The 20,671-nt window shown below is 41.0% G+C and overlaps 1 protein-coding gene across 1 annotated transcript; it reads left to right on the forward strand.

Moving 5' to 3' along the window:
• The first annotated feature begins 13,980 nt into the window (after positions 1-13,980).
• On the forward strand, positions 13,981-15,855 carry LOC134927941 (acetylgalactosaminyl-O-glycosyl-glycoprotein beta-1,3-N-acetylglucosaminyltransferase-like). Its single transcript, XM_063923113.1, has one exon. The coding sequence runs from the start codon at positions 13,993-13,995 to the stop codon at positions 15,133-15,135; it is 1,143 nt and encodes a 380-aa protein (XP_063779183.1). The 5' UTR covers positions 13,981-13,992; the 3' UTR covers positions 15,136-15,855.
• Positions 15,856-20,671: the final 4,816 nt, after the last annotated feature.

Consider the following 20,671-nt stretch of genomic DNA (forward strand, 5'->3'; position numbering starts at 1 on the left):
CTGTTCCTGGGAACTAGCTGTGCCCTACCTCTGGTAAGAAAGGACGCTCCTCATACTTTTTTGTTATTATGTGACCGAAAGGACTGCATTTGATAATGTCGTGCTTTCTTAGTCTGTGAGGGAATGTAAGGCAAATGATCAGAATTACCAGCTATAGCTGTGGAGACCAGGTCCGAGAGCCCTTCTCCACACCATTCCTCAGCCTTGTAAGGTAAACCCTCCATATGCCTCTTTTAGTCGGCATCACCTGTCCATTGCATGTTCCACAGGACAAATCTAGCAGAAATCGACATAGCGTTGACTCTGGAACCCAGTAGACTAACGTCTCTTTGGGCATGCCTTATATAAATATATATATATATATATATATATATATATATAAAAGCCAACATCTTTTACATATATATATATATATATATATATATATATTAGGGACAATAATATGTCATCCTTATCTAGGGTTTCAACCTCCGCTGATAAGGTATCTGACTACGCTGCTACAGCGCTATAAACCCATGCCGACACAATCGCCGGACTGAGCAGTGTACCAGAATGTGTGTAAATGGACTTCAAAGTACTTTTACTGCATGCTATCTGCAGGATCCCTGAGGATAGCTGTTAAGTCAGCGCTACCTCTTTGGTTAAACGTGTCAATGTCTTGTACACCCTAGGGGAAGATTCCCATCGTATCCTGGCCCCATTAGGGAAAAGATACTCCCTGAGAATTCTTTTTGGGAAGCTGCAGCTTCTTATCTGGAGATTCCCGCTCTTTTTCTTCATGAGAGGAGGGAAATTTACCTCAGCTTTCTTCCCCTTAAACATGTGTACCCTCGTGTCAGGGACAGATGAGTCATCAGTGATATGCAAAACATCTTTTATTACAATAATCATATATTGAATACTTTTCTGCCAGTCTTGGCTGTACTTTGCATTAACGTAGTCGACACTGGAGTCAGACTCTGTGTCGATGTCTATTATTTTGGATAGTGAGCGTTGTGAGACTCTGAAGGTCTCTGTGACATAGGGGCAGACATGGGTAGATTCCCTGTCTGTTCTCTAATCTTTTGTAATAAGTTCATCTTAGCACTTAATTTCACATATCCAATCAGGTGTCGGCGTACACCACGCACCCACACAGATTTGCTCCATCTCTTCCTTAGGAAAGCCTTTTACCGCAGACATGTCGACACACACGTACCGACACACTCCACACACACAGGGAATCTCTTATCTGAAGACAGGTTCCCCCCCAGGTCCTTTGGAGAGACAGAGAGAGAATGCCAGCACAAACCCCAGCGCTATATAACCCAGGAAAAAACACAGAATGTTTACCCAGTAGCGCTGCTGTAATGTATAATCGCCAAATATGTGCCCCCCCCTCTACTTTAAAACCCTCTTCACCGTGTGTCAAGCAGGGGAGAGTCCGGGGAGCTTCCTCTCAGCGGTGCTGTGCAGAGAAAATGGCGCTGGTGAGTGCTGAGGGAGAAGCCCCGCCCCCTCGGCGGCGGGCTTCTGTCCCGCTCAAACTTACTAAAATATGGCGGGGGCTCTTTTATATACATGTACAGTGCCCACCTGTACATGTATATATATACTTTTTGCCATAAGAGAGGTGTTATATTGCTGCCCAGGGCGCCCCCCCCTGCGCCCTGCACCCTTACAGTGACCGGAGTATGTGAGGTGTATGGGAGCAATGACGCACAGCTGCGGTGCTGTGCGTTACCTCAATGAAGCTCTGAAGGCTTCTGCCGCCTGAGACGTCTTCTGACTTCGTTTCTTCTGGCTCTGTGAGGAGAACGGCGGCGCGGCTCTGGGGTGAACGCCCAGGACGAACCTGTGTTCACTCCCTCTGGAGCTAATGGTGTCCAGTAGCCAAGGAAGCAGAGCCTATCTTAGACAAGAAGGTCTGCCCCTCTCTCCTCAGTCCCTCGATGCAGGGAGCCTGTTGCCAGCAGTGCTCCCTGTAAAATGTAGAAAAAATCCAAACAAAAATGCTCTCTAGGCAGAGAACTCAGGGAGCTCCCTGCAGTGCACCCATCTTGCTCTGGGCACAGTGTAAAACTGAGGTCTGGAGGAGGGGCATAGAGGGAGGAGGCAGTGCACACCCAGAATGCAAAGCTTTCTTAAAGTGCCCTATCTCCTGCGGAGCCCATCTATTCCCCCATGGTCCTTACGGAGTCCCAGCATCCTCAAGGACGTTAGAGAAAAGGAAATAAGAGCGGCTAAAGTAGAAACTGAAAAACTAGTAGCAAAGGAAAGCAAAGCGAATCCCAAAAAAATCTTTAAATACATTAATAGCAAGAGATTAAAGAAGGAGAGTATAGGCCCTTTAAAAGACAAGTTGGGAGTTTTAAGCAAAAATGATAATGACATAGCGGACACACTAAATGAGTTTTTTTCAACAGTATTTACTAGAGAGGACCCAATTCAGGGACTAACACATAATCTCAATAATGAGAATATCCCACTGATAGGTACTTATTTAAGCGAGGAAGTAGTCTGTGACCGATTAAAACATTTAAAGATTAGTAAGTCACCAGGTCCCGATGGTATTCACCCAAGGGTTCTAATGGAGCTTCACTCTGAACTTGCAAAACCGCTATTTTTGATCTTTAAGGATTCAGTAATATCAGGTATGGTTCCCAAAGACTGGCGTATAGCGGAAGTAGTGCCTATATTCAAAAAGGGAAGTAAAGCTGAACCAGGTAATTATAGACCACTTAGTATTACATCTATAGTGGGGAAAGTATTGGAAGGTATTCTAAGAGATAGTATTCAGAAGTTCCTTGAAGTCAATAAGGTCATTAAAAGGAATCAACATGGGTTTATGAAGGACAAATCCTGTCAAACCAACTTACTTGGCTTTTATGAAACAGTAAGCGCAAACCTAGATCAGGGTAAATAGGTGGATGTAATCTTTTTAGATTTTGCCAAAGCATTCGACACTGTACCACACATGAGACTTATCTACAAGCTACAAGAATCAGGGCTAGGAAGCACAATATGCACTTGGGTCAAAAACTGGTTAGATAATAAGGAGCAGCGCGTTGTGATTAATGGATCTTTTTCAACTTGGATTGAAGTGCTAAGTGGTGAGCCGCAAGGCTCAGTATTAGGACCGCTATTGTACAATATTTTCATTAACGACCTAACAGAAGGTCTAGAGAGCATGTTGTCAATTTTTGCAGATGATACCAAATTGTGTAAAGTTATAAATGCGGAGGGGGATGCTGAGTCGCTTCAGAATGACTTAGTTAAATTAGAAGCTTGGGCAGCGAAATGGAGAATGTGCTTCAATACAGACAAGTGTAAGGTAATGTACAGTGGTAACAAGAAAAAAAATAACACCTACCTACTAAATGGGGTAAAATTAGGGGATTCTGTACTGGAAAAGGACTTAGGTGTCCTCATAGATAGCAAACTAAGCAGCAGTACCCAAAGTAGGACTGCAGCAAAGTAGGCTAATAAGATATTAGAAAGCATAAAACTGGGAATTGATGCTAGGGACGAGAGTATTATACTCCCGTTATATAAATCACTTGTGAGGCCACACCTTGAATACTGTGTACAATACTGGGCACCTTACTACAAAAAGGATATCCTGGAGCTAGAAAAGGTTCAAAGGCGGGCGACCAAACTAATTAAGGGTATGGAGACGCTGGAATACGAGGAAAGGCTTGCAAGACTAGGCATGTTTATACTGGAAAAGAGGAGATTAAGAGGGGACATGATCAACATTTACAAATATATAAGGGGACAATATACAGATCTTGCACAGGACCTGTTTTAGGTTAGATCAACACAGAGAACTCGTGGACACTCGCTCAGGTTAGAGGAGAGGAGATTCCGCACAATACGGCGTAAAGGCTTTTTTACGGTAAGGACGATACGTGTTTGGAATTCCCTGCCTGAGGGAGTTGTAATGGCCGACTCAGTCAACACCTTTAAGAATGGGTTAGATAAATTCCTAATGGATAAGGATATCCAGGGTTACAGGGCATAGTCACGAACTATGGTTATTATAAAAAAAAGAGGGGTAAAACGTAACGGCAGTCATCAACTTTAGTCAAAATTTTATACAAAATAATCGTGCATAGGAGACCACAAATAGGTTGAACTCGATGGACAATTGTCTTTTTTCAACCTTAGATACTATGTTACTATGTAATATCAGCTTCCAAAAACAACAATATAAGGGTCTAACTGAGACTTTTAACTTTAAGAAAGCTAATTTCATATTGCTGAAACAAGCAATGATGGACATCAATTGGGAAATTTTATTTCATGGTAAGAATACTGCTGAAATGTGGGATGTTTTTACAACTATGCTCAATAAGTACACTCATTTGTATATTCCCAAAGTCAACAAAAACAGGAGTAGTAAATTCAAACCGATGTGGCTTAATAGGAGGCACAAGGAACAAATGGGGAAAAAAAGGCGTGCTTTCAAAGCACTTAAGTCTGACGGAACAGTGGAATCATTCCAGTTCTACAAGGAATGTAACAAAAAATGCAAAAAAGAAATCAGAGCAGCTAAAATAGAAAACGAAAAACAAAGCGCAAAGGAGAGTATAACAAAAGTTATTTAAGTATATAAACGGTAAAAGGTTAAAAGGAAGAATATTGGGCCTTTAAAGGGCAAGCTGGATATCTTGATTAATGATGATAGGGAAAAAGCGGATTTATTTAATAAATTCTTTTCATCAGTATTCACGAATGAGGACAGGCTGACAAGAGTAGAAAATAACATAAGCTACGATAACAACCCGATGCTAGGTAATTAGTTAAACAAGGAAGTAGTCCGGGAGAGACTAAGTAAAATTAAGATAAATCAATCTCCTGGACTGGATGGACTCCACCTCAGGGTTCTTATGGAACTTAATGTAGAGATATTGAGACCCCTATATTTGATTTTCAGAGAGTCAATTAGATCAGGAACGATACCAAAGGACTGGCGTATAGCAGAGGTAGTCCCAATATTTAAAAAGGGTATTGAAACTCACCTGGGTAACTATAGACCGGTAAGTTTGACATCTATAGTGGGGAAATTACTAGAAGGTATATTATGGGACAGCATACTTGAGTACTTGGATACCTCCAAGGTTATTACTAGGAATCAGCATGGTTTTGTGAAGGACAGGTCCTGTCAAACTAACTTAATAAGCTTCTTCAAGAAAGTGAGCAATAATATTGATCAGGATCAAGCAGTGGATGTGGTCTTTTTGGACTTCACTAAGGCCTTTGACAAAGTTCCACATAAGAGACTAATTCTCAAATGAAGGGAGCTTAGGGTAGGTGACACTATTTGTACTTGGGTGAATAATTGGCTGTTCAATAGGGAACAGCGTGTGGGGATTAATGGGATGTTCTCTGAATGGGCTTTACTGCTCAGTGGAATACCACAGGGTTCAGTATTCGGACCATTGTTGTTTAATATATTCATTAATGACCTAGGAGTGGGCCTAGAAAGCACAGTGTCAATTTTTAAAGATGATACTAAGCTAAGTAGAGTAATTAATTCATACAAGGATGTTGAGTCTCTACATAATGATTTATCTAGACTTGAGGTCTGGGCGGATAAATGGAGAATGAGGTTCAATACAGACAAATGTAAAATTATGCACTTTGGGACTTAGAACATTCAGGCAGCCTATAAACTAAATGGGGAAAATGTAGGGATATCAGTAGCTGAAAAGATTTGGGGGTGCTCATCGACAATAAACTTGGTAGCAGTATGCAATGTCAAAATGCAGCAACAAAAGTGTTAGCATGCATAAAACGGGGAATGCAGACAAGGGATGAGAGTGTAATCCTGCCACTGTATAAATCGTTAGTGCGGCCACATCTGGAATATTGTGTACAGTTCTGGGCACCTATAAAAAAGATATCTTGGAACTCGAAAAGGTTCAGAGGCGAGTCACTAAACTGGTTAAGGGGTTAGAGGCATTGGATTATGAGGAAAAACTTAAAAGGTTAGATTTGTTTACACTGGAAAAGAGGCAACTGAGAGAATACATTATTAATATTTTTAAATACATTAAGGGACAATACAAGGATTTATCAAATTATTTGTTTATCAAAAAAACACTACATAGAACACGAGGACATCCCCTGAGGTTAGAAGAAAAAATAATCCATACACAACGGAGAAAAGGGTTCTTCACAGTAAGAGCCGTATGGATTTGGAATTATCTGCCAGAGAAGGTAGTAATGGTGGACTCAATCAATAAGTTTAAAAATGGATTAGATAAATTCCTAGCGGAAAAAAATATCTAAGGATACAGCATTTAATTAATATTTTTAAAAAATTATAATACAGGTTGAACTCGATGGACATTTGTCTTTTTTCAACCTCAACAACAATGTAACTATGTAACCAAGTGTGTAGTTGTGAAGTGTAATGAGTATTTCAAATCAATATTGGCATTATACCAGAGTTATCAGTTATACCATCAGCTGTTATCAATTGTGAATTGACTCCTCATCTCTCCTTTTCATCAACAGGTAAATTGAACAGTCACTACTCCCATTAGATGCAAGTGATACCTTATTCTATTACATAGCAGTGTTTATATTGCATAGGTAAAATCTGAATATCTGTTATAAGCTTGTTTAAATATGTAATATGTTAAGAAACTATTGAGAATAAGTGAGGGATATACTGAGCTTGCAATGGCTAGATTTAATTAGCACCTTTTGCTTTGGGAGGAGGGTTGTGTGTTGGGGGAGGGGGTTGGATCAGGATGCACACATTTGTGTAGTCTATTAATATAGTGTTTAAAGTATGCGGACATGCCATGAGTAGTCTGCCGGCGTGTGTGGTATCTTAAGTGTGTAGATCTAAAGTGTAATGAGTATTTAAAATCAACATAGGCATTATGCTGGCATTAAACTGAAGGTAAACAGGAGGGAAACATTAAACAAACACACAATACAACAGATAGACTGAGTTAAAGCAACAAAAGTGTGTAATCCATTGTCATGCTGCAAAATCTACTCTTCATCTGCATCTCATGCATATTAGCTGGGTTTTAAACTATGAGAAGTCATCTCAATTCTGCATGCTACAAATTGCAACCAACGTTTCTCTCTCATGCAAACACATGTATGTTTTTTTAATTTTTGATGTAATAATTGCTTGTAATTGGTATTACCTATGTGGAGTGTATTTCAATGAATCATAGTTTATTGCTGGATGCTGCCTGGTGTTTATGCAAACACTGCTATTTATCTCTATTGATCATTTGGCAATTTGTGGTCTGGTGTAGCCTGTCTTAATCAGACTTACAGTACTATGGTGGTCATTCCGAGTTGTTCGCTCGCTAGTAGTTTTTAGCAACCGTGCAAATGCTATGCCGCCTCCCACTTGGAGTGTATTTTAGCTTAGCAGAAGTGCAAATGAAAGGATCGCAGAGCGGTGGCAAACTTTTTTTGTGCAGTTTTAGAGTAGCTCAATACCTACTCAGCGCTTGCGATCACTTCAGACTATTCAGTTCCTATTTTGACGTCACAAACGCCCTGCGTTCACCCAGCCACGCCTGCGTTTTTTCCTGGCATGCCTGCATTTTTCCGAACACTCCCTGAAAATGGTCAGTTGACACCCAGAAACGCCCTCTTTCTGTCAATCACTCTGCTGCCAGCAGTGTGACTGAAAATCTTCGCTAGACCTTGTGTGAAACTACATCGTTTGTTGCATTTGTACGACGCGCGTGCGCATTGCGCTGCATACGCATGCGCAGAAGTGCAGTTTTTTTGCCTCATCGCTGCACAGCGAACGAATGCAGCTAGCTATCAACTCGGAATGACCACCTATATCTTTAGAGACAGTTATACCACTTTCAGATAGAAAAGTCTGAAAGTCCTGGCAATTACCCGGCATTCCAATTAAATAAAAAAATTTGTTTGCCATAATAGAATATGTATAAAGTAACATATTAAAGAAGGAAATTAAGAAAAATCACAAGGCATAGCTAAATCTCTGAGTCTATGGCATGCAAAACCGTGCCATACATGGCGGGATATAGCAAAGATGTATTATTATTATTATTATTATTATTATTATCATCCTTTATTTATATGGCGCCACAAGGGTTCCGCAGCGCCCAATTACAGAGTACAAATGCACATAAAAAATAGGAAAACAGTGACTTACAGTTGAATACAATATAGGACAAGTACAGGGCAACTAAGCATAACTACACCAGTAAACATAGAGATAAGTTCCAGGTGGTCAAAAAACTGTGGGATCTGGGCAGTTGAGGATTATTAAAGTAAGAAAAGTATAAGCACATGAGGAAGAGGGCCCTACTCGTGAGAGCTTACATTCTATGTATGTGAACATATCTGTATGTGTGCAAGTGCTAGGTGCTTAGGAGACAAAATTACAGAGCTAACCGATACTGACAAGGGGTGATCTTGATAATGGGGGTCATTCAGACCTGGTTTCATGCAGGCTTTTTTTGCACTGCTGCGACCAGGTAATCGCCACCTACAGGGGAGGGGGTAATCGCTGTGCAGGGGTGCAATCGGCTGTGCAGTGAACTGCACAAACAAAAGTTTGTGCAGTTTCTGCACAGCCCAGGACTTACTCAGTAGCTGCAATGATCCGGGCCAATGCTGACGTCAGGAATCCTCCTCTTGAACAGCTGGACATGCCTGCATTTTTCCGGACACTCCGTGAAAACGGTGAGTTGCCACCCACGAACGCCTGCTTCCTGTCAATCTTCTTGCGTTCGTCAGTGCGATTGCTTTCTTCGTTAGTTCTGTCGATGCCCGGTGATCCCCATTGCCGGCGGACGACACGCCTGCGTATTGCAATGCATGCGCTGTTCAGACCCGATCGCACAGGTGTAGAAAAAGGAAGCGTGCGATTTGGTCTGAATGACCCCCATTGTGTCTATTACAGAATCATGGTGCAATGAGAATCATGACTGGAACATAGCTATACCAGGATACTATTTTTTTTAGGAAGGACAGAATGGAAAGAATCGGAGGAAGGGTAGCAATGTATGTGAAAAAAAAGCATTAATGCTACAAAATATTGAAGACAAAATTGAGGCCCTTTGCATGACCATAAAAACAGGGGAGAAGAACACTATTCACACTAGGGTGATATATAGACCACCAGGCCAGAGTCAGGCACTGGACAGGAACATATTGCAGGACATCACTAAAATGGCTTTAAAGGAAGATGGAGAGTTTAATCTACCTGATGTTATTTGGGAGTGGTTTTTTACAAGTTCAACTACAAGTGGCAAATTTCAATATTTCAATTAAATAGCCTTTTTCCTGTGCCTAAAAATAATGATTCAGACGTGAAAGCCCACTGGTTCCGTGTAAATTTAAGAAAGTCTTTCTCTTGCACGAACCCCCGACTTTGCCATTTTTTATATGGATTTTATCTCGCAACTCATGGACTTGCTGTGAGTTTCTGTCCAATATCGGGCATTCACGTGCGGGGTAATAATCGCTAATTGAATTGCTCTGATAAGCCCCGCAGCTAATTGAATACCCCCATGGACTTCACGTGAAAAAGACACACCCATAGCCCCATACATGAATAAAAAACATAGGCTTTTCAGGACCCCCAAAAAAGACACATTAGCCCCCACGTGAGAACCCCCAGAATAAAATAAAAAAAAATGTCAAGCAATATCAAAGATAATCACTTACTTTCTCTGGCTGTGATGGGCTGTGGTGGGCTGTTGTGGTGTCCTCCATGTGGCTGCTAAGCTGCTTGGGCTGGCGTTGGTTTGGCTACAGTCATGCAGCCAGAGTCAAACTAGAAAGTGGGTCTAAAGGGCTGGGCCCACCGCCTAACTCCTCTCCTCCTCTGAACATCCGCAACAGCAGGCTGTCACAGAGAAGCAGCAGACAGATGCAGGCAATCACAATGCCACTTAATGAGGCTGTCATGGATAGGGAGGCACTTAGGTGGGCAGGAGGGCAGTCAGCAGCAGCCTTGGGTGACAAGTCCATGAATGGCAGCTTTGGCAGGCATTGTCATGTGTGCGGCATACCGTAATGGCACCATTACAGCTTGGCGCCGTATGTAGTTGCATACCATGCCTAACGGGCTGGTTGGCCTACCTGGCTGTCATTATAGTGTGGCATCATCCCCTGCTAACCACTGGCAGCAGCTGAGAAAGAGGCCTGTTCATTTCCTGTATGAAGTGGTTAAGCAAGGCAGGTAAGTGAAAATTGTATTCTCTGGGTACCTAATTTATAAATTAAGTTGAAATACATCTGCAGACATTTTTCTGTGTACGCCTGTATTTTGAGTTACTAGGAACTTTACATTTAAAGATGTGTCCAGAGCAAAGCTGTGCCCATCATCAACTCACAAACATTTAATGTTTAATGAGTCGGTACATGAAACTGTACCGGTCTGCTTCTAGGCACAAGTAGCTACAAGAGCAAGATACTGGGGGGACTATTTACCAAAGTGCAGGTTTATAGTAGTGGAGAAAGTACTAGATAAACAAGTAGAATCTGATTGGTTGCTATGGGCAACATCTCCACTTCTATAAACCTTGCAAAATATACACCTGGGACTCTAAGGGTGGGATGTAATGAAGTCCGAGCTCGGTGGCCTACAGCAGTACACATAGCTATTTTGGTTGTTGACATGCCCTATGTATCTCTGTAAAGTGCTACGGCATATGTGTGCGCTATATACATAACTGGTAATAAATGTATTCCGGGCCCAGATTATGCACATACAGTACCGTGTGCATTGCCATTATTTTGGACCAAGAACATTTTAACAGTGCACATATCTGTATTGCAATCATAATTTCACCATCTTTAAAACATTGTTTGCCGAAAACTGAACCACATTATTTTCCAACAGTGACATTCTTCGACAAGACACCTTAACTATACGTAAGTCTGTGGCCAGTGCAACTGCTCACATCTCAAGGCAGCTGATAATTCAATACAGTTTGCAATGTCACCAACAAAGATATTAAAGAGTGCTGGTCCAAGAACAGTTCCCTGGGGTACTCCACCTGTAACACTATCCTGCAACTGGGTTCTTATCTATTCAACTGTTTTATCATCTAATCCCAACATTTTCTGATTATTTAGCAGTCTGCAATGTGCGACTTACTAAAGTCTAGCTATACTACATCTTAAGTCTGTCTTATTATATCTCCATTTGACTTTCTCCTTTCACTTATATACTTCAAAAAAGTTTTGCCCCCTTTGTCTGCTAACTGGGTCATTTTCTTTATCTTGTGCCTTCACACATCTGATTGCGTTCTGAGCCTCCTTCCTTCTAGTAAAATAGAACTCTTTGTATCCATTATTTTGAGTCTACTTATATTTCCTAATGGACAGCCTTTTTTGCTTTCACACTAGTTGATACCTCTTTTGTAAACAACACTGGCTTCCTTTTTCTGGTGCTTTTCCTCACCCTTTTGATATAAAGGTCTGTTGCTTTTAGCATTGCTTTTTTTCATTTCCCCCACCTCTTCTGCTCTCCTTCCACGTTCCTCCAATCTTCCAATGAATCACTAACACATCTCCCCATTTTTGCAAAGTAAGCCTTCATAAAATCCAACACTTTTTTTTGTGTGGCATTAGCATGAGTTGGACCCTGGTTGTATACTAAACCATACTGCTTGATGATCACTATACCAGAGGATCTTATCCACGTTTTGACATAATGGTATCTAAATTCCAGGATCTACATATATCTTATCGACAAACTGTATAGATTCTGGACACAAATTGTGCACATATAAGTAGTGCCACAATTTTGCACAAAGAAACATTTTTACATTATAGATATCTTTTTAAACTCATTATTATTATTATTATTATTATTATAAAAGTATTGCAGACAAAACAAAATAGGAAAAAATCTGTAGTCAAAGGTAAAATCAAGTTCCAGACAGGGGTCAAAGCATTTGTTTACAGCCAAGACAAGGTAGGTATACAAAAGTCAAAGCAGTAACTAGACTAGTAGAAGCAGGCAGAGACAAACATATATCTTGTGTGCCAATCAGCATTAATTACATCCTGCCTCCCTGCAACATAAGTGCACGTGTCTGGTAACTGATCACAAGCAGGCAAGTGTAGAGCATGGTAGAGTGAATAAAGGATACCAGCGTGGCAAAGCTTGCACCTAAGAAGATGGTGAACTAGTATGATTACTAAATCTGTATATTTTACAGATAACAACACTTGATTGTAGAACATATTGTATGGGCAGCACTGATGGTGTGCAGGGCCATCTTAACAGCATTGCAGACTCTGGGCAAAGCAATATACTGGGGCCCATATCCACTCATTCACAGGAATAAATGGGAAAAAAATCATAAACTGCCCTTCCTGCATTCCCATGCTGTCTCTCCACTTGCTTCCATACAGTGATTGGCTGTCAGCATTTTGATATATGGATACCTCCAGCCATCCACCAGTCAGCATGCTGATAGCCAATCACTGTATGTGAAGAATGTAGAGAATGCTGTTTAGCTGCTTTGATTTTGTGTAATTAACAATCAGAGCACCTGGGCATTCTCTACCTGCCTCCCAAGAAGTTGCCCCTGCTTGAAGCCCCTTAGAATCATGGGGTCCTTGGCAACTGCCAAGTGCTCCCACATGTTAAGATAGCCCTGATGGTGTGGGTAGCATGGATGGTGTAATGGCTAGCAATGCTGCCTCACAGCACTGAGGTCTTGGGTCGGATTCCCAATGTGGCCCTAACTGTGAGCAGTTTGCATATTCTCCTCATACTGGCACAGGTTTCTTCCAGGAACTCCAGTTTCCTCCAACACTCTAGAAATAAACTGTTAATTGACTACTGTGTATGTAAGTGTGTGTACATGTGACAGGGAATACAGACTGTAAATTGCACTGGGGCAGGGACAGATGTGAACGACTAAATATTCTCTGTAAAGTGATGTGGAATATATGTGCATGATAGAAAAAAATGGTAATAAATCGTAGTTATCAGCTTAGTTATGTAAGCAACACAAATGTCAGTTAAAAAATCTATGGAAGTTAATAGTAACAAATCCCTTTATATGTATGCAATTGACACCACTTTGATTATTGTTTGCTGCAGAGTTGGACACTGGGTGTCAGGGAGTGCGGCTTTTTTTTACTTACTGCAGTAATTATTCATCTTATCCCTTTACCCATAAAATATTATATTAGTAGGAACAAACATGTATGTAAATAATATTTATTGTTCACATGTAATATTAACAGTATTGCTGGCTTTATTGTTATTACAATTATGTCACAGAGTTGCGGCTCATGAGTTTACATCCTTTGCCAATAGAGTCTATAGCAGAGCTGGCCAAACCAGTCCTCGAGATCTACCAACAGTTCACATTTTCCAGACCACCTAGCTGGTGCACAGGTGTAGTCATTACTAATTAATATGAGCTGCATTCATTCCTAATTGACAATTCAACAGATCTCCAGGAGGCCTGGAAAACATGAACTGTTGGTAGATCTCGAGGACAGGTTTGGCCAGCCCTGGTCTATAGACTTACAAAGGAAATCTGAAGCTTATGCAAATGAGAGCTATATTAAGGACAGTTTTATGTACTTTTTCATTTTTTTCTGCTCTTTGTGCCTCAACAGAAATTATTAATATAAAAAGAGCTATTGTAGTAATAATGTTTTTTTATTTAACTATTAACTAGAATGTTGAGATAAGGGAAATAGGACTTTGAATTTTCTATAAATGTTAAATTTGGGGTCTATGTACTAAGTCTTGGAGAAAGATAAAGTGGATGGAGATAAAGTACCAATCAATCAACTCCTGTCATATTTCAAACACAGCCTGTAACATTGCAGCTAGGAGCTGATTGGCTGGTACTTGATTTTTGACCTCTTTATCTCTCTCCAAGGCTTAGTACTGTATATAGACCCACAAATCATCACTACATGCCTTAGATTTAATAAAAAGAGTATTGGTAATACTAATAATAACATTTCTTGTGTTCCAACTTTCCCAGAGTCTACGGAGTTGCCATGAGAAAACATAACTGCAGCCTCTTGTTTGCATTCATAGTGACTATCATCATTCTTCGCTCCCTTTTTTTATCAAGTGAAATTCAAGATACTATAAACTCCAGTCCAATAGACACAGTGATTATTCGTCATGTCCTTCCATCCATTTCCAAGCTACCACTTGTCAAATGCATAGAAAATGATTCCATTCAAAGCTTCCCAAAATTTAATATGCAAACACAGAACATGAAGGATTTTTTGACTTATCGTCATTGCAGGAGTTTTCAATTGTTGCTGGACTCTCCCATGAAGTGTGGTGGCCCCAATGCCTCTAAAGACATTTTCCTGTTACTAGCTATCAAAAGTTCCCCAGCAAATTATGAACGCCGTGAGATCATCCGGAAAACATGGGGAGAAGAGAAAACATTTGGACATGCCAAGGTAAAAAGAATCTTTTTTATTGGAGTCTCAAGGGCACAAGAAGATGCAAAATGGCTAATGCAGTTGCTGGCTATAGAGAGTCAGACCTATGGAGATATATTGCAGTGGAGATTTCAAGATACCTTCTACAATTTAACCTTGAAGCAAGTTCTTTTCCTCCAGTGGCAGAATCATAGATGTCCTGGAGTGCAGTTTATTTTCAATGGAGATGATGATGTCTTTGTCCACACTTTTAATGTTATTACATATTTGCAAAGCTTGGAAAATAATGGAAGCCATAGTCACCTTTTTGTTGGTGCATTGAATATAGGGATGCCTCCTGTTCGTGAGAATAAAACAAAATACTATATCCCAAAAGAACTTTTTCCTGGTGAAATATTTCCTCCCTACTGTTCTGGTGGTGGCATTCTTATGTCTGGCTTCACTTCCTATTCTATCTTAAGGGCATCAGAGTACATACCACTATTCCCCATCGATGATGCTTATCTGGGGATGTGCCTGGAGAAGGCAGGGATAAGTCCAGGCAACCATCAAGGAATGCTCCCATATGGGATCCGGGTGCCAGGAGCTGGTATGGACTCTTTTGATCCATGTTATTACCAGGATAAACTAATGATTCATCGATTTGTGCCCCATGAAATATTAATACTGTGGAAAACTTTACAGATCACAAAGCAGCACTGCTACACAAACACAATGACAGTGTCCAAAATAACTGATTAAGCAACAATTATGTGCATATAGTCAAGATCTTTAAGGAATATTAGATTAATAACTTATTTATTCACTTAAAGGGGGAAGATGTATTATCCTGTGGAGACAGATAAAGTGGAGACAGAAAGTATCCGCTCCTAAATGCCACGTTACAGGCTGTGTTTGAAAAATGATAGGAGCGAATTAGCTGGTATTTTATCTCGCTCCACGGCTTTGTACATCTGCCATGATTCTTTATAGATTAAGCATGAAATGACTATGGTTGACAATAGAACAGATGCCTAGGTCCAAAACCAATGAGATATGTTGGTGTCAAACACTTTCTGTTCATAAACTGTCAACTCTGCTCACAAATTAGAGTCTTGGAAAGACACTGCATCTCTGAACACATCACCTACACATCACTCTTTAACATCCTTGGAGACTTTATATTCTTTTGGATCAAGCACACAGAGCCCTCAGGAACCAAACTCACAGGACTAAAACTCTACCAATATAATAGTCTGTCTTAAAACGATTTTTGCTGGTATCTCAGACAACTTACTTATTGACTTCCTAAATATGCAGGTCCAGATATTCCAGGATCTGACACTGATCTGCTGATACAAAAGTTGTGAGATTTACTATAATTTCAAATATAAAAAAAATGTCAAATATCATTGCTGTTTTTCTGTTCTACTTCTGGAAATTACTGAGATACCACATACTTCACAATAGCAGTAGAGCAGGCATTCCCAACCACGGTCCTCAAGGCACACTAACAGTACATGTTTTAGTGATATCCAGGCTTCAGCACATGTGACTTAATTAGTAGCTCAGTTATTTTGATTTCACCATCTGTGCTGCAGCCTGGATATCACTAAAACCTGCACTGTTGGTGTGCCTTGAGGACCGTGGTTGGGAATGCCTGCTGTAGAGTAAGGTCAAAAAAATCTTGTCCTATCTAGGGGTTACTTCTAGAGCCTAACAAAAGCCTTAAGAAGCACTCCAGAGCCACAAAGACCATTTCTGCCGGAGTTTCTATTTCACCCATCTTTACCTCTCTCAGGGGTCTATTCATGAAGCAGTGAAAAGAGTGGAGAAGTGAGCCTGTTGAGAAGTTACCCACTGCAACCAATCAGCTGATCCGTTCAATTGTATAGTATGCAAATTATAAATGTTACTTCAATGCTGATTGGTTGCCATGGGCAACTTCTCCACTGGCTCACTTCGCCACACTTTTCACTTCTTCATGAATAGACCCCTAAATATTCCCATTTATCAAGAGATATTGCATCAATTATCTACTTTGAACGGAGATCATCTGAAGAAGTGTCACCAATCGTCCTGTAGGAGTAAAAAGGAAAGCCCTTATTGCGCTAAAGGAGATAAATAGCTGCTGTTAAAGGGGATTGTCTTATGGATCTATTCAACCTCAATTATTGACTTAAAATGACAGCATTATTTATTGGGCATCTACATTTATGGACCAATTGTGATCTTCCTTTTTATCCTTTGCTAATTTTAAGTCTATACCCAGTGTATATAATGTATTATTGACCAGAGTATTAATGTATGTTTATGACAGCATATAATATGTAATATTAATGAACTGATGTATTTCTTCTTTTTACATTTTTTTTAGCTCCCTTTTACCTTATATGAGTCTCTTATTCAACATTTTAAACAGAGGAGTGTTATAATCTATGTAATAAGGAAACTATATGAAACATATACAAGTTAAAATGTTGCACTTGATTGCAACAGAAATGACCTTTCATAGAAACATTGTGTAAAATATGTTATGGAATTAGAGCCTAGGTAAACAGCAACCTGGTAAATATAGGAAGGGGCTTGGTGAGGCTAACTAGCCTTATCCTTAGCCTAATACTTCCAGCCAGTCCTCTGTGGCTTCTTCTTGCACCGATTCCTGCTATCGGCTCCAGCTGCTGAAATCCAGAAGTAGCCAGGTAATGTTGATGCTGGGAGATAGGATATCGGTAGCGCTAAACTGACAGTTTCCAATACTTTTGATAAAGTACATATACATTGTTGTCTTCAAGCAGTTTATGAGTTTGCTCTTAAAGCAGTAGACTGCCACTGTGTTGTGTTCCCGACAGTCTGCAATAACAACATACTGTAGCTAAGATGCTCAGTTTTTGTTTCTCCGTTATAATAAAGCTTATCAAGTAGCACCATCCATCTAGAGCAGCAGCACCAAAAGATAACGATCTGTAGTAAGCTTTCTTAAACTACATGTTAAAGACATAAAATTATCTCAAAAGTTTTCAATATTTTAGTATTAACATACTTTGTCATTGAACATAATATACATCATAGGGAAAAACCACAGACACGTTTACTTCTGTTGCTTGAATTTTCTGGACACAGTAGAAATCATTCTTCTCATTTTAGCAATTCTATATGAACTTCAGTGCCACAGCACTTTATATAGAAGTAAGGACTTTTCCCTCTACAGTGTATACAAAGGATTTGTCTGCATTGTTTGGTGTAGGAGAACATATATGTAACATGCTATATTCATATAGGGACAGTGAATTGAGAGAAACCTTTGTCTTTTTATAATGTATGTGCAGTTGTCTATGACAATTATACTGATGTAGTGAACTGTACATGACGTTGATATTATTATAACCGGTTACAAAAAGTTTGATATACAGTATTTTAATGCAGTTGTGTGGTATTATTTCCTCATATCAGACTTCATGGTGATAAAAATCAGTGCAGACTCTCACAAAATTTGTTTTTGTTTGGGTTTAGTCCAGTCTGCTTGGTTGTTGTCACACATATATGTACACAAGCATATGTAGATAGCTTGCTGCTAATCTGATCATTGAACTATAGAGTAGTTTTGTATATGTATTGAATTAGCGCCTAGAACCATTTCTATCCCCTCCAAAAAAAGTTAATAGCAAATTTTTGCTAAGAAATTGCAGCTTTCAAGGCATATAACCAGTGTACATATCAGTCTAAAATTCTGAAATTATCTTCAAACGCAATACATTGATGTAGAAGCAGATGCCACCACCCTTCGTTTTTCCTGAGAGAACCTTGGAGCGATCGGCCCTGAAGAGACTGAAGCCCAGCAGAGACATCGGGTTGTCCGCAATATGGTCGTCCAGCCACCTCACTAGGGTGCCTGCACAACAGCCTCTCCTCTGAGCCCAGGTCCTTCTACTAGGGCAGACATGAAGGCCTCCGTCTTTCTCTTTCCGGGGCCGGCGATCCACCTGCCAGTTGCCGCCCGGGCTGCAAGGGGGTGCGGCCGCTCGGTCATCCACTTCGGCATCCGCAACGTCTGCATCCCTGCCACACAGAGCAGCAAGGGCAGTAAGGGCTGCAAGAGCCGCTGTGCCGCCCGCTGATGGGCCAGAACGTGGAGTAAGCAGTGCGGGAGCTCTCCAACTTAGGAGGGCTTCCCTGCTGTATTTGGTCACTGGTGGGGTAGACAAGGGCAGGAGAAAACAAGGGGAAACAGGTATTTTGGCTGAGCTGCGTAGCTCCGAGGCAGCCATCTGCATCACCATCTTGGATTGTAATCGCTATAATCGTTGTTGCTATAACCTATTGCTGCTCTTTAATCCAGTGGGTATATTTGAGACAAGTGATAAATAAAATAACTTTGCTTTTTCTGTTGCTGATTTAGTCAATTATTCAAGGACAAAGCAGGATTGTGGAAAGGTTTTAGAATCCAATTCCTATTGTGTAGTTGTGAAAGATCTCAGTGAGAGGCCTTTGAAGTAATTTTCTTGTGGTGGGTTAGTGATAACACGTGTCCTGAGGAACAGCTCCTACAATTTGAAATGAACAGTGACCCGTCAGCAATTCAGAGCCTGAATATACTGTATATTAGTTGATTAATGCAAGAAGTCAAAGTTATTTGTTGCTCAGAGAACAGAGGTGAAAGCTGTCTAAGTGAGGGGCTGGATGGAGCCAAAGATAGGTTGTAGTCCACAGTACCTTGTCTGGGATGTCCAATGCAGAGTACAGTAGATTCCAAACTGAAGGACTCCTCAGTGGAGAGATGCAGAGGTTTCAATCTAGTGTGTATCTCAGCACAGGAATGCAATCTGTTGGTTTTGATGAGATGTGCACGTAGAGTAGTACAAGTTAAAGGTAAGTCCTTAGATATTTATGATGATTCATAGGTCAGTTGTGGTGAATTTAAGCTGTTTTATGGAGATGATCAGGAGAATGCAAAAGGTGAGGCAGCCATCTTGGCATCTAGGGTGGTGGCATCTGCTTCTCCATCAATGACAGATGGTGCACCAATGTCACGATCCTAGGCAAATCATGTAGCCCTCACCTGGAGATGCTAAGTATCAACTGTAACCCCTTCTATTCCCCCCAGGAATTTGCCTCAATTGTCCTTGTGGGAGTGTACATAACCCCCCTCGCCTGCGCGAACAAAGCCTTGCACCACCTGGCCGTATGCATATCCGACATAGAACAAAAACACCCAGACTCTCTGCTTCTAGTGCTGGGCGACTTCAACAGAACTAACCCGAGCAAGGAGCTACCTAAGTACAAACAACAAGTCACGTGTCCCACTAGGGAAGGGCGCATCCTTGATCACTGCTATACTACCCTCAAGTCTGCCTTCCGATCTATCCCGCGTGCTGCACTCGGCCTATCTGACCACTGTCTCGTCCACCAACTCCCTACCTATACACAGAAGCTGAAATTGGTTAAGCCTGTCATCAAGACTGTTAAGAAATGGACCAATGAGGCTAAGATGAAGCTCCAGGCCTGCTTTGACTGCACGGAATAAGGGGTCTTCGAAGCCTCGGCAACCAACCTGAACGACCTGACAGACACGGTCACATCCTACATCAGCTACTGTGAGGACATGTGTGTACCTATCAAGACTTGCCGCATTTACAACAAGCCCTGGTTCAACGCCCAGCTCAGGCAACTTTGTCGAACCAAAGAGGAGGCCTATAGCAGCGGTGACAGAGCACTATACAACCGAACTAGGAACTCTCTGAATAAAGAAATCAGGCTAGCAAAAAGCAGTACTCGGACAAGCTGACAATCTCTCCACCAATGACCCCGTAGCTGTATGGAAAGGAATGCAATCCATAACCAGCTACAAGAAAACATTGAAGTCCACCACAATGCATCAAGACCTAGTAGACGAGCTGAACCACTTTTATTGCAGGTTTGCAAAAGAAGTCCCCTGTGACCCAAACAATCACCTCTATGATGCCTTGAACACCGACGGCCAACTTCAGGCACTGCAAGTTTCCCAAGAAGAGGTGGAGGCATGGTTCAAAAGGACCAAACCCAGGAAAGCTCCGGATCCTGATGGAGTGTCACCATCTGCCCTGAGAGCATGTGCGGGTCAGCTCGCCCCCATATTCACCAAGATCTTCAACAAATTGCTGGAGCTACAGAAAGTCCATTCCTGCCTCAAAAGGTCTACTATCGTCCCGGTCCCCAAGAAACCCTCTATCATGAACCTGAACAACTACAGGCTAATAGCACTGACGTCTGTGGTCATGAAAACGTTTGAGCATCTGGTTTTAAATTACCTGAAAACTGT

Source organism: Pseudophryne corroboree, chromosome 1 (genome assembly GCF_028390025.1).
Source record: "Pseudophryne corroboree isolate aPseCor3 chromosome 1, aPseCor3.hap2, whole genome shotgun sequence".
Taxonomy (NCBI): Eukaryota; Metazoa; Chordata; class Amphibia; order Anura; family Myobatrachidae; genus Pseudophryne; species Pseudophryne corroboree.

Coding starts and splice junctions, on each gene's coding strand:
- LOC134927941 (XM_063923113.1), top strand. CDS start 13,993: ATGAGAAAACATAACTGCAGCCTCTTGTTTGCATTCATAGTGACTATC.